The sequence below is a fragment of the Delphinus delphis genome, chromosome 12 (genome assembly GCF_949987515.2).
Source record: "Delphinus delphis chromosome 12, mDelDel1.2, whole genome shotgun sequence".
Classification (NCBI taxonomy): Eukaryota; Metazoa; Chordata; class Mammalia; order Artiodactyla; family Delphinidae; genus Delphinus; species Delphinus delphis.
In genome coordinates, this window is record NC_082694.2 from 7,659,010 (window position 1) to 7,672,506 (window position 13,497).

Genomic DNA, 13,497 nt, shown 5'->3' on the forward strand with positions numbered 1-13,497 from the left:
CTTAATGAGGCATTTCCTTTCTTCCAAGCCAGATTTGATGGGAGTATCTTATATTTTCTTTAGCCAATTTTAGATGTAGAAAAACTTCACAAATTTAGAATGAAGACATTTCGACTTGAAATAATGAACAGTACGGATTTTGGAATACTATAATGCATTTTATCGCATTCAAATACATAGCATGAAACAGATGGCCGAGCACTAGGGAGAGAAGAGCAGGTTATGTGTAGTTTTTAATTCCCTCCTTCCAGCAACTTCTCTCTGTAGTACTGCACTGTAGGAGACAGTTTTAGAAATTCTATCTCTACTTTCCTATCAAGGACATAATACAATTTTCCATGTCTCAAATCCTTTCCAGTACTTAGTCTGGTATTTCCTCACATGCTATGTTAGAGTTCTGTCTAAATTAGAGCTCTAAAATGTCTCTAACATCTAGAGTTCCGTTAAGAAAAGCTTACTCATGAGATCCGATCAGCGCCCACTTCAGGCTTCCTGGTCATTTAACACAATTTCCTAAGTCAAAGCTAGGGTTACAGTGGTGTGCTGGGTGACGTTCCCTCAGTTCTGTCTGTCTCTTTCTCTTTCTCCAGTTATATTAAAAAATAATTGACATACATCATTATATAGGTTTAAGGCATACAGCATGATGGTTTGATTTACATATATGGTTGAAATGTTTACAATAGGTTCAGCTACCTTCCATCTTTTCATATAGATGCAAGAAAGAAAGGAAAAAAAGAAAAAACAAATTTTCTCCTTGGATGAGAACTCTTAGGATTTGCTCTCTTAACAACTTTCCCATATATGGTACAGCAGCGTTAGCTATAGTCATCATGCTGCACCTTACATCCCTGGTACTTATTTATCGGTTCTCTTTTTAACCACAACCGCAGGTGGGCTTGGCCAGGCCTTGGAGCTAGGCTGGCACTCGGTGCGGGGAGAAGGGGGCACGGCGGGCTGAAGACACCTGCTGCAGGCGCGGGGGCGGCAGCGGACGGCCAAGGAGCTGCGCGGGGCGGGCAGAGAACGCGCGGGACGAGGGCGCGTGGAGACGAGCGCGCACGGAGACGCGCGCGCGGGGCCGCCCGGGGCGAGGAGGGAGAGGGTTTGCGGAGACGCCGAACGAACTTGGAGGGGTCGCCGCCTTCCCGCCTGCGGCACGGCTGCCTAAGCCAGGGGAGCTAGGAGGGCGTTCCCCGCGGGCCGGGGCTCGGCCGCGCCCACCGTGCCCGCCCCGCCCACGCCGCGTGGAAGACGCGGCCCCACCCCGCGCCCGCCCCCGGCGGTGGTCGCGCGGCCAGCCGCGCACCGCCCACCCACAGACGCGCGTGGCTCTCGGCGAACGCGGCGCCCGCGCTGCAGTCGCCGGGCCCGGGCAGCGAGCATCCTCCCTTCTCCGTTCTTCCCTTCGGCCCTAGTCGCCGCAGCCCCGCGGTGATGAGCCCCGAGCCAGTCCCGCCGCCGCCTCCCTGTCGTGGCTGCGACTGCGGGGAGCCGCTCGCCCAGCGGGTGGAGAAGGGCGACGAGGCCTTCCGCGCGGGCGAGTACGAGACGGCGGCCGAGCTCTTCCGCTCCGCGCTGGCCGGCTTGGCGCGGCCCGACCGCGGCCTATGCCTGCGGCTGGGGGACGCGCTGGCCCGCGCCGGCCGCCTCCCCGAGGCCCTGGGCGCGTTTCGCGGCGCCGCGCGGCTCGGGGCGCTGCGGCCCGACGAGCTGGGGGAGCTGGCGAGCGGCCTGGCGTGCGTCCCGGGCCCGCGCGAGCGGCGGTGGCCGGTGGGGAAGCCGGGCCGCGCCCCCGGGGAGGCGCCGAGCGGGGAGCCGTCGGCCTCGGTGCCCGCGGCGCCTCGGGACCTGCTGGACTGCCCGCGCTGCCAGCGGCTGCTGCACAAGCCGGTAACGCTGCCGTGCGGGCTCACGGTGTGCAGGCGCTGCGCTGAGCTGGGGCCGGGCCGGCCGCCGGTGCGCCGCATCAACGTGGTGCTGAGCGGCCTGCTGGAGAAGTGCTTCCCGGCCGAGTGCCGGGCGCGCAGGCTGGCGGGCCAGGTGCAGATCCTGCAACGCCAGCAGCAGCCCGAGGCCGCTCTGCTCAGGTGCCACCAGGCCCTGGACCTCGGTAAGCGGGCGCGGGGGCTGGGCCACCTACACGCTCGCCTGTTGAGGGGCAGGGCCGGGACGGGAGAGCTGGGTTCGGCCGGCGGGGCTCTTGTGCTGTCTGGAGGCGGTGAGGCGAAGAGTAGGGGCCAGTTGCACCTGCGGGCTGTCTTTTCCGGGACCTCCGTGGCCTTCCTGAGCCGCCCTGTGAGGCCAGCACTGCTTTTCACCCTATCTCAGCCGTATAGGAGTGGGGGGAGGGCCAAGGGTTTTAATTCGTCTTGCAGGGAAATGCAAATAGCGAACACCCTCGTGTGTTACAAGAAGGTAACACTCCCGGGCTATCACAAGAAGATAGCCTTGTGATTGGGGGATTTGCTGGTGCAAATGCTTTGGGGATCCAGGAAGGATGCTCTTACACTCCACTGTTTGGCCCTGACCTCCCTTCTCTCTCAAAGGCCGTTAGATGTCGTAATGGTGTGATTAGCTTTTTAGATGGTTATATACTAACTAGTAGTCTGGTTTATTTTATTTTATCTTTTAAACTAGAGTCTGTGACCAGCACCAGCCGCTTCCCGCCCAGCCACCACCTGTTAAGAATATATAATTTAAAGGAAGCCCAAACTCCGGTCCTGGTCCTTGCGTTTGACTCTGAATGAGTGTGCTCTATTGACAGTTGTTTGGGGTGGAGAATGTGTGGATGGAGGGTGATTTGTTTTCTGAATTCGCTGGTTTTGAAACAGGGTTGTGTGTGCATGACTTAAATCTGTAGTCAAGAAGACTTGGTTTAATGTTTTGTTACTAAGAGTCTTATTGTGTGCTCTAGTCATTATGCATTTTATTGTAAACTAGGGTTAAGGTTTTCTCTTTTAGAAGGCACACCTGTATCCAAATTGGGAGATTCTCTGCTGGAATCGGTCAGTTAAATTGCTTTATGTAGCAAATAATTGGTACCGTATTTGAAACCAACATATCCGTACTTTAACAGGCTGTGTATTTTTTAGTTTTCAATTATTTATGTATCAGTATATATGGTGCAGAGCCACACTATTCAGTAGAAATACTGTGTAAGCCACATATGTTACTTTACGTTTTCTGTTAACCCATTTAAAAAAGGTGAAAAGTAGCAGGTGAAATTCATTTTAAAAATGTTTTTAACCCTATACCTTCAAAATGTTATTTCAACATATCTTTAATGTAAAAAAAGTCCAGCTTTTACTTTCTCAGTAAATCTTCGAAATTCATTGTGTATTTTACATTTGCTACCCACCCCGATTTGGATACTAAATTTTCATCAGAATTACTTCCTCTATGTTTAGATTTCTTAAAATTTAGAGTTGAAAAAGTGGATTCTCATGTTGGTGTCGTTCCAAATTAACTTAAAAGTTATCCTCTAACTGAAGAGTATCCGTTTTTAAAAATTCTACTAGTTAAAATAAAAAATAACTCAGTTCCTTTGTTGCCCTAGACCTCTCTCTTGTTTTCACTAGCCACATGTGTCCAACAGCTACTGTTGTAGACAGCACAAGTACAGAACCTTAAAAAACAGTTGCTGGAAATGTAACAGATCACAATACCAACTCTTGGAGAAGACTTAGAAAATGAGGACTATTGTATGCGGCTGATGGGTCTGCATAGTTATACCCCTGGTACGTTGTTTGGCAGTATCTGAACATGTTAATTATGACCTTTGGCCAAGCAGCTTCAATGAGGTACAAGCATACGTGCACTGAAAAAATGTATACAGGGGTGTACAAGAGCGTATATACATCATTAGAGATAGCCCTAAAGTGGAACTCAAATGTCCAAAAGGAACAGAATGAATAAGTAAATATATTGTGATGTCTTTGTGGAATACTACATAGAAAGAAAATAAGCCAACTTCAGTTACATACTACAGTGTGGATGAATCACATGTTAATTGAAAGCCAGACTCAAAAGCATTTTTAATACATGATTATATTTATCTGTAAGTCCAAACAGGCAAAATTACTATGGCATGTTAGAAGCAAGTAAGGGCAGTGATTACCTTCGGGAAGAAAAAAGGGAATGTTATTGTGAGTAAGTATGGGAGGGACCTGAGTGGTAGTGGTAATGTTCTGTTCCCTGACCTAGACGATGGACGCACAGGTGTGTTCACTTTGTGATAATTCATTGTATTTTCCATTTATATATTAGACCTCAATTTAAAAGTTTTAAAAACATGAATTATTGCAGTCAATTCATCATGAGAACTTTATTCAATATCCATTTTCCACTCAAAGATTGGAAAAGAAAGCCAAGTTTCCCTAGTTTAAAAATTTATAGAAAAAAGTTAACTTAGTAATGAATTAGCTCCCAAGAGAGGTTTTGTTATAGTAAAAAGGTTACAAATATTTGGATTTGGAAATGCCTGTGTTTAGACCCAGGCTGACCCTTAGTTATTTTGTGACTGTAGCCAAGGGTGGTAATCATTAATGCTGTTCCCCGAATGTTTGTATCTTTATAGCCTCTCCAAACAAGTACGATTGCATTCCTTGCCTGCTTGTGGTTGGGTAGAGCCATGTGACTAATTTTGGCCAATAAGTTGCGAGTGGAATTCAAAATAACTGTATGTTAAAACAGAAATAAGCATGTGAAAAGATAACTCAATAGATAACTGTCTATTAAAAAGAACCAGATGGGTATTCTAGACCTGGAAAATACGGTATCTGAAGTTGAGAATTAGACAGATTCGAAAACAGGCTGGACACATCCGAAATCAGGATGGGAACACTCAGGAACAAGCCAATAGACAATATCCAAGCTGAATCACAGAAGAGAAAAACAGAGCATAAGAGAAATGGGGGACACAGAGAAAAGTTCTAAAATCTGTGGAATACGAGCCCCCGAAGAGGAGAGAGGGAGCAGGGGCAAGTGAAATATTTGAAGGAAAAATGGGTGAGAATTTTCTAGATCTGATGGGAAACTTTAAGTCACTGAACCAAGAGGCTCGGTAAGCCCGACAGGATAAACACAAGCATTCGCTTCACACAACAAACAAAATGTATCTAAGTATCTTACAGCCCAGTTACTGAAAATCAAACATAAAGAGACATTTAAAAGCACTTAGAGAAGGCAGGATATATTCCCTTGAAAGGAGCCAGAATAAGACTGGTAGCTGACTTTTCAACAAAATTATTAAAACTAGAAGATAATGGAGTAACATCTTGAAAGTGATGAAAGAGGGGGAAAAAAAACCTACCTGGCATTCTTTACTCCGATGAAAAATATCTGTCAGAAATGAAGGCAAAATTAAGATGCTTAAATGCAGGTAAATAATAGGAAGGACTTTTATTGCCATCACAGTTGCGTGAAGTACTGAGCGGAATTCTTCAGGTTAAAGGAAAATGGTGCAGATGGTAGCATGGAACTAAAGGAAGGAATGAAGATCACTAGACAGAGTAAATACATGAAAAAATATAAGAGAATATTGATTATTTCAAACTCTTTCCCTCTCCTCGGGACTTCCTGTTCTCTGACACATAACAGTATTGAAATTAGGCCAATTAAGAACCCTAAAATGGCCTCTAAGTGTTCAAGTGAAAGGAAGAGTCATGCATCTCACTTTAAATCAGAAGCTAGAAATATTTAAGCTTAATGAGGAAAGCATGTTGAAAGCTGAGACAGGGCAAAAGCTTGGCCTCTTGTGCCAAACACCTAGCCAAGCTGTGAATGCAAAGGAAGAGTTCTTGAAGGATATTAAAAGAGCTACTACAGTGAACACATGAATGATAAAGTGAAACAGCCTTATTGCTGATATGCAGAGCGTTATAGTGGTCTGGATAGAGCACACTGGCCTCAACATTGCCTAAAGCCAAAGCCTAATCCGGAGCAAGGCCCTAACTCTCTTTAATTCTATGAAGACTGAGAGGTAAGGAAGCTGCAGAAGAAAACTCTGAAGCTAGCAGAGTTTGGTTCATGAGGTTTAAGGAAAGAAGCTGTCTCCATAACATAAAAGTGCAAGGTGAAGTGTTGATGTAGAAGCTGCAGCAAGTTATCCAGAAGGTCTAGCCAAGATCATTAATGAAGATGGCTACGCCAAACAACAGATTTTCAATGTAGACGAAGTACCCTTCTATTAGAAGGAGGTGCCATTTAGGACTTTCATAGCTAGAGAGGAGAAGTCAATGCCTGTCTTCAAAGCTTTAAAGGACTGGCTGCCTCTCTTTTTATGGGCTAATGCAGCTGGGGATTTTAAGTTGAATCCAGTGCTCCTTTACCATTCTGAAAATCCTAGGGTCCTTAAGAATTATGCTACATTTACTCTGCCTGTGGTCTATAAGTGAAACAACAAACTCTGGACGACAACACATCTGTTTACAACATGGTTTACTGAATATCTTAAGCCCACTGTGGGTACCTGCTGCTCAGAAAAAAGATTCCTTTCAAACTATTACTGCTCATTGACAATGCACCTGGTCACCCAAGAGCTCTGATGGAGATGTACAAAGAGATTAATGTTGTTTTCATGCCAGCTAACACAATACCCATTCTGCAGCCCAAGGATCAAGGAGTAATTTCAACTTTCAAGTCTTACTATTGAAGAAATACATTTCGTAAGGCTATAGCTGCCAGATAAAGTGACTCCTCAGGTGGATCTGGGCAAAGGAAATTGAAAATCTTCTGGAAAGGACTCACGATTCTAGGTGCTGTTAAGAACATTCGTGATTCATGAGAAGAGGTACAAATGTCAACATTCACAGGAGTTTGGAAGAAGTTGACTCCAACCCTCATGGATGACTTTGAGGGGTTCAAGACTTCATGGAGGAAGTCACTGCAGATGTGGTGGAGACAGCAAGAGAACTAGAATTAGAAGTGGAACCAGAAGGTGTGACTGAATTCCTGCCATCTCAGGATAAAACTAGTAGGTGAGTTGCTTCTTAAGGATGAGCAAAGAAGGTGATTTCTTGGGCTTCCCTGGTGGCGCAGTGGTTGAGAGTCTGCCTGCCGATGCAGGGGACACGGGTTCATGCCCCGGTCTGGGAAGATCCCACATGCCGCGGAGCGGCTGGGCCCGTGAGCCATGGCTGCTGAGCCTGTGCATCCGGAGCCTGTGCTCCGCAACGGGAGAGGCCACAACAGTGAGAGAGGCCCATGTACTGCAAAAAGAAAAAAAAAAAGTGATTTCTTGATATGGAATCTACTGGTGAAGATGCTGTGAAGATTGTTGAACCGATAACAGAGGACTTAGACTATTATGTAAACTTAGTTTATGAAGCAGCAGCAGGGTTTGAGAAGATTGATGCCAGTTTTGAAAGACATTCTGCCGTGGGTAAAATGCTGTGAAACAGCAGTGCATGCTGTGAGAAATTGCTTATGAAAGGAGGAGTCAGTCACTGTGGCATATGCTTCATTGTTTCATTTTAAGAAATTGCCACAGACACCTCAACTTCCAGCAGCCGCCACCCTCATCAGCCAGCAGCCATCAGCATTAAGGCAAGACCCTCCACCAGCAAAAAGATGATGGCTTGCTTGAGGCTCAGTTGATGGTTAGCATGTTTTTTAACAGTAAAGTTTTTTTTTTTTTTTTGCGGGACGCGGGCCTCTCACTGCTGTGGCCTCTCCCATTGCGGAGCGCAGGCTCAGCGGCCATGGCTCACAGGCCCAGTCGCTCCGCGGCATGTGGGATCTTCCCGGACTGGGGCACGAACCCGCGTCCCCGGCATCGGCAGGCGGACTCTCAACCACTGCGCCACCAGGGAAGCCCAACAGTAAAGTATTTTTAAATTAAGTTATACACATTGTTTTTTTTAGATATACTGCTATTGCACACTTGATAGACTATAATATAGTGTAAACAAAACTTTTATGTGCTCTGGAAACCAAAAAAATGTGTGACTTGCTTTATTGTGATGGTCTGGAACTGAACCCACAATCTCGCTCATGTATGCCTGTATGTAAAACTATGGGATGTCATTGCAACAATGCTTAGAGGGAAATTTATTGCTTTAAATGTCTGTACTACAAAAGGAAAGTTGAAAATCAGTGATCTCCAGGCTTCTATTTCAAGATACTAGAGGAAGAAAAGCAAATCGAATCCCAAGGAAGTAGAAAGGAGGAAAGAAAGGTGAGCGCAAACGTCAGTTGTAAGAAAGGAAAAATACTGTCCGATATTTCTTATGAGCATTGGTACAAAAATCCCAAACAAAATATTAGCAAATTGAATCTGGTAATAAACTTAAAGAACAATACATCATGATCAAGTAGAATGTTACTTTGTTCATTGTAAATCAACCACATGTACAGAATAAAGGAGAAAAATCGTATGTCTGTTAAAATCTCCCAGGAAACTAGGAATAAAAGGAAACATTCTTAATATGTTAAAGAATATCTGTAGAAACCATCCTAATTAAATATTGAATATTTCCCCATTCACTAGGTGACAGGGTTGTTCACTGTCATCACTGCCACTCAACATTGTACTAAAGATTCTAGTGAGTGTAATGAGGAGAAAATAAAAGAGCATCAAAACTGGAAAAATAAAACAGTTATTATTTGTAGATCATGTGTGGGAGTACCTAGAGACTCCAGAATAATATTTGGACTATTATAAATTATAAGTGAATTATCAAGAGTGTTGAATATTGGGTCAATATAGAAAGACCAATGATAATTATAAATACTTAGTAAAGAACAAATAGAAAACAGAATTTGGAAACAACCCATTGAACAAAAAATTTCTTGGAATAAATCCTGAAATATCTGAAGGATGTTCACAACCTCTACACTGAAAATACAAAACATTTCTGGGGGAAATTAAAGTGGACTTAAACAAATGGAAAGATTTTATTTTCATGACTTGCAAGTCTGGGTATCAATAAGATATCTGTACTCTACAGATGGAACTGTAGACTCAATGCAATTTCAAAGTCTCAGCCAATGGTTTTGGTGGAAATTGATGAATGACCAAGGCAGTATTGAAGAAAAATAACAGAGCTGGAGAGTTTATAAAGTATCAAGACGTACTGTGATGTTGCAGTGATTAAGAGTTGTATTGGCCCAAGGATAGACACACAGAAACTGACACTTGATTTACTACAAAGATGCCAGTGGAATTCACTGGGGAAAGAAGTATTTTAAATAGTCTGAGTCAGTTGCTTATTCATATGGAAAAAAATGAACCTGGACACTTACCTCATACATTGAAATTACAATTAGATTTCTAAAAGAAATCATAGGAGAATATGAACTTGGGACAGGCAATTTTTTCTTGAATAAGGCACTAAAAGGATGATAAAAGAAAAAATAAATTTGATTTGATTAAAATGAAGAACTTTTTGTTCCTTAGAGACCCCCTAAAAGAGTGAAAAGGTGGTATGTATATGTAATATGTGTCTTACTGAGAATGCAAGTCCAGAATATTGATAGAATGCCTATGGTTCAAAAACGAAGTCTGTCCAAAAAATAGGCAAAGACTTCAACAGATGCTTTACAAAAGTAGGTCTCAAAAGGGCAATAAACATATGAAAGGGTGCCCAACATAATTGGTGATCAAATGCAAATTGAAACTAAAATAAGATCTTACTACATACCTGCCAGAATGGTTAAAATGAAAGTTTAACCATTTACATGGTTAAACATTTACATAGTTTGGGCAAGTATTTGAAGGAATTGGAACTCTTATGTTGCTGGTGGAAATGTCACTTGGTAGAGGTTAAATGTTTGGGAGTACCTACTAAAGCTAAGCATATATACAACCTCTGACACAGTGTTTCCACTTCTGAGTATATACCAAATAGAAATGAATGTCATGTCCACCAGGAGACACATGCAAGAATGTGTCAGCTTTACTTATATGTGCCAGAAACATTTGAGAAACAACCCTCCAGTAGAGTAAGTAAATCAATTCAGAGTATTTTGTGTAAAATGCACAAAATAATATTACACAAAAGTTTATTTTTTAAAAAGACCACTGAGACCTACAATAATATGGATGAATCTCACAGAATGATACTGAGTGAAAGATACAAGGGTCCATTCCATTTATATAACTCCATGTATAAGAAGTTCAAAAATAGGCTAAAGTAATCTGTAGTGATAGACGTCAGACTGGTGGTGACCCTTTGGAGAGGTGTCCTAACTGGGAAAGTGCCCAAGGGAACCTTCGTAGATCCTGGAAATGACCATGGTGGTGATTACATGGGTGTAACATATGTAAAGTTCAAGGTGTACACTCAAGATTTATGGACTTGACTTTGTAAGTCCTACATTAGTTTGAACAAATAACCTATGAGGAGATTGCTATTCATTCCTTCTATTCATTGGGAACACTACCCAGTTGTCATTGCTTTGTGTCACTTCATTCAACCCTTTTAAAGTAGCACTTGTATAGGTCTCTACTTCTCTCCACTGCCCACTCACTGGACAGACTGTCCAGCAGTAACCCCAGCTCCGAGCACCACAGTGGCCCTGGGTGGCAATTGGAGGAGAACAGCCTTTGATCAGCCCTAAACACAAACTACAATCTCTCTTCTCTTCTCACAAAGCCTGTTCTCAGGCTGTCCTCTTCTGAATCTTTTGCCTGTACAGGGGTTAATTGGTAAACTCTCTGAAATTTTGTGTTAGTTTTTTTGGAGGAAACATTTTTCTTCCATTTACCTTCTCTACACAAAACATTTAAAATTGTTTTTCTTCTTCCATTCATTTTTGAGCGATTCCTCAATAAATTCTGAGTATTATTAAGCTTAAGGCTTGATGCTTAGAAAATGTGTTGAGATCTATTTTAAATGTTTTAATAGGTTAAATTATGAAGTGCTGGCTTCATAAATGGGTTGTCAAATGCTAGAAGCCAGCAAAGAAAATAGTTTGATTCATTCAACGTCTAGATGGGAAGTGAATTTTATTGCCCTCGGACTTCTGTAAAAGCAGCCTTTAGAATCTGAGGAGTGGAGGCTTAAACGCATTAGAAAAAGATTAAAAATAAATGTAAATGAAATGTGTTTTTCACTCAGGAAACTCAACATCAATTGAGCTAACACAAAGTATAAGCAACAAAATAGTGGAAAAACAGAAAAATTAGTGAAATAGGAAAAACTGAGCCGGTTAACAAGTGAGAAGCTGGTTTATTATAAAACTGGTAAAACAGACACGTTTGGCAAGTGTGATGAAGACAAATGCAAAGCACAAGTAGCATCAGGAATGAAGGAAAGTATAACTGCAGATATAAATACAACAGATCTTAAAATCAATACGAAAAGAACAATTTTAAGGGAACTATAAATTACCAGAATTGATCCAGGAAGAAGTAAAATACTGATATGGACCAAAAACCATTAAAGAAATTGAACTCAGGGATTTTCTTCTGAACAGAGGCACTACTGTCAAGCAAGATCTAACAAACTTTCAAGGAAGATTAACTCCCATCTTATTTTATCGATAGCTCATAAAAAATTTTGGAAAGATTTCCATCTCATTTTGTAGGGTTAGAATAATCTTGTTACTGTTATCAGGTAAAGCTTGCACGGGAAAAAAATTTATAGACTGGTCTGACATGTACATAGATGCGCAAACCTTAATTAAACTTCTTAGTAATATTTTGAATCCAGCAGTGTAATAAGAGTTAAGGTCAGGAAGGAAGTCTTATCCAAGGAATGTAAGGATAATTCAACGTTAGACAAATCTTTCAACGTGGTTCACTGTAATAACAGGGAGGAGATATACTGCATGTAATAGATGCTGAAAGAGCGTTCTATGAACTTTAATACTCGCTTGTTTTAATGCCTTCGTAGGTATGTTTCCCAAGCTCACACTGTACTCCCAGCAGCGGTTTTGTTTTGTTTTGTTTTGTTTGTTTTAGATTTCCAAAAGTCTCCAAAGAAGATTTCTGTATTTCAAAATGCATTCAACCATGCAATTGAGGGGCTTTCATCTAATATTCAGTTGAAAATGATTAATCTGCGATTATATTTAGTGTATATTGACATACTAAAGGGGCAAATATCATGAGAAGAATCTAATAGAGGGTTTCCCTGGTGGCGCAGTGGTTGAGAGTCCGCCTGCCGATGCAGGGGACACGGGTTCGTGCCCCGGTCCGGGAAGATCCCACATGCCGCGGAGCGGCTGGGCCCGTGAGCCATGGCCACTGAGCCTGCGCGTCCGGAGCCTGTGCTCCGCAATGGGAGAGGCCACAACAGTGAGAGGCCCGCATACTGAAAAAAAAAAAAAAAAAAAAAAAAAGAATCTAATAGAATTCTATAAACACTTTCCAGGCAGTGAAATGCTCAATTTAAAATTATATGCGTGTGGATTCTCATAAGTATTCCATAGTACCTGTGTGCCTTCTCAAAGGTGAATATGTAAAATCTCATTACAGATCAATAGGTGAACATTTTCAATCAATTTTTATGACAGGGAACACTAACTTTGAACCTGAATTGAGGAAAATGTTGTCTTCTCTAAGAGAATTCCATTTTTCTAATTAGTAGACCTATACTACAAAAAAAGAACTAAATTACTATATTTTGCAGTTTGTCAATAAAAAAGGTGTAAATATTTGTTTTCTCTTTTGTTATACAAATACCTGCATAATACCCTCAAGTTGACGTCTTTCCCTGCAAAGCCTAAAATATTTAATGTCTGGCCTTTTACAGAAAAAGTTGTTAATCTCTGCTCCAGCCTGTCAGTGTCTTTTTAAAAAATTCAGCTTTTCTTGTTTGGCTCCTCCATTCCTGCTGTTACTTTTCCCTTTTCCCACTTGTTTCCTTGTCATACCTTCTCTATATTATACATTTGTAGCAGTAACATAATTAATACCTGCTCCGCATGCCCTGCCTGTACCTTTGACCAGTTAACGCTGTAAACAGAGAGGAGATGTGGTAGGCTTTGGAAAGTACCAAGTGGTTACTTTGAGAAAAAGGTCAAGATCAAGGATTTGGAGCAGGTCAAAAGTGCGTCTTCAGTGGAGAGATGAGAACACATTTTAGGCGCCCAGAATTTTATTGATGAACTAAAATGCACCCTTCAGCCCTATTTCAAAGACTACAGTGAGTATGGGTAGAGTGAACTCTGTCCAGCGGCCTAGAAACATGGCCATGATAGTTCTGCTTTCTTGAGCTCCGGCTTTGTCACGTTTCCATGGTACCCTGCCTAATCAACAACTTCATACACTGTCATCACTTCACAGTGAGAGCGCTGTTAGCTTCTCTGTAAGCTGTTCTTAGGTCCTTAGTAGCATATGAGCACTGCAATTCTCAAGATCTCTTTCGTTTGAAGAATCTAGGGAAAAGGAAGACTTGTTTTCCCTTCTTTTCCCACTTACCTGAACATATCATGGGTACGAATCTGCACCCGCTCAGTTGCATAGAAAAACAAATCATGGTTTACTTTTCTGTTTTTAAGCGTGAATTTCCTTGTGTACTTTCAAGAAAATTATTCTAAATCTTTTCC

General features: G+C 42.3%; 1 protein-coding gene across 4 annotated transcripts in view; it reads left to right on the forward strand.

The window, feature by feature from the left end:
• Window positions 1-1,314: 1,314 nt before the first annotated feature.
• Window positions 1,315-13,497, forward strand: part of LONRF2 (LON peptidase N-terminal domain and ring finger 2) — a 90,274-nt gene continuing 78,091 nt past the window's right edge. For all 4 annotated transcript variants that reach the window (XM_060027276.1, XM_060027277.1, XM_060027278.1 and 1 more), the window contains exon 1: window positions 1,315-2,113. In XM_060027276.1, coding sequence (XP_059883259.1) covers window positions 1,438-2,113 — 676 coding nt within the window. In that variant the 5' untranslated portion in view covers window positions 1,315-1,437. The remainder of the gene's footprint in view (window positions 2,114-13,497) is intronic.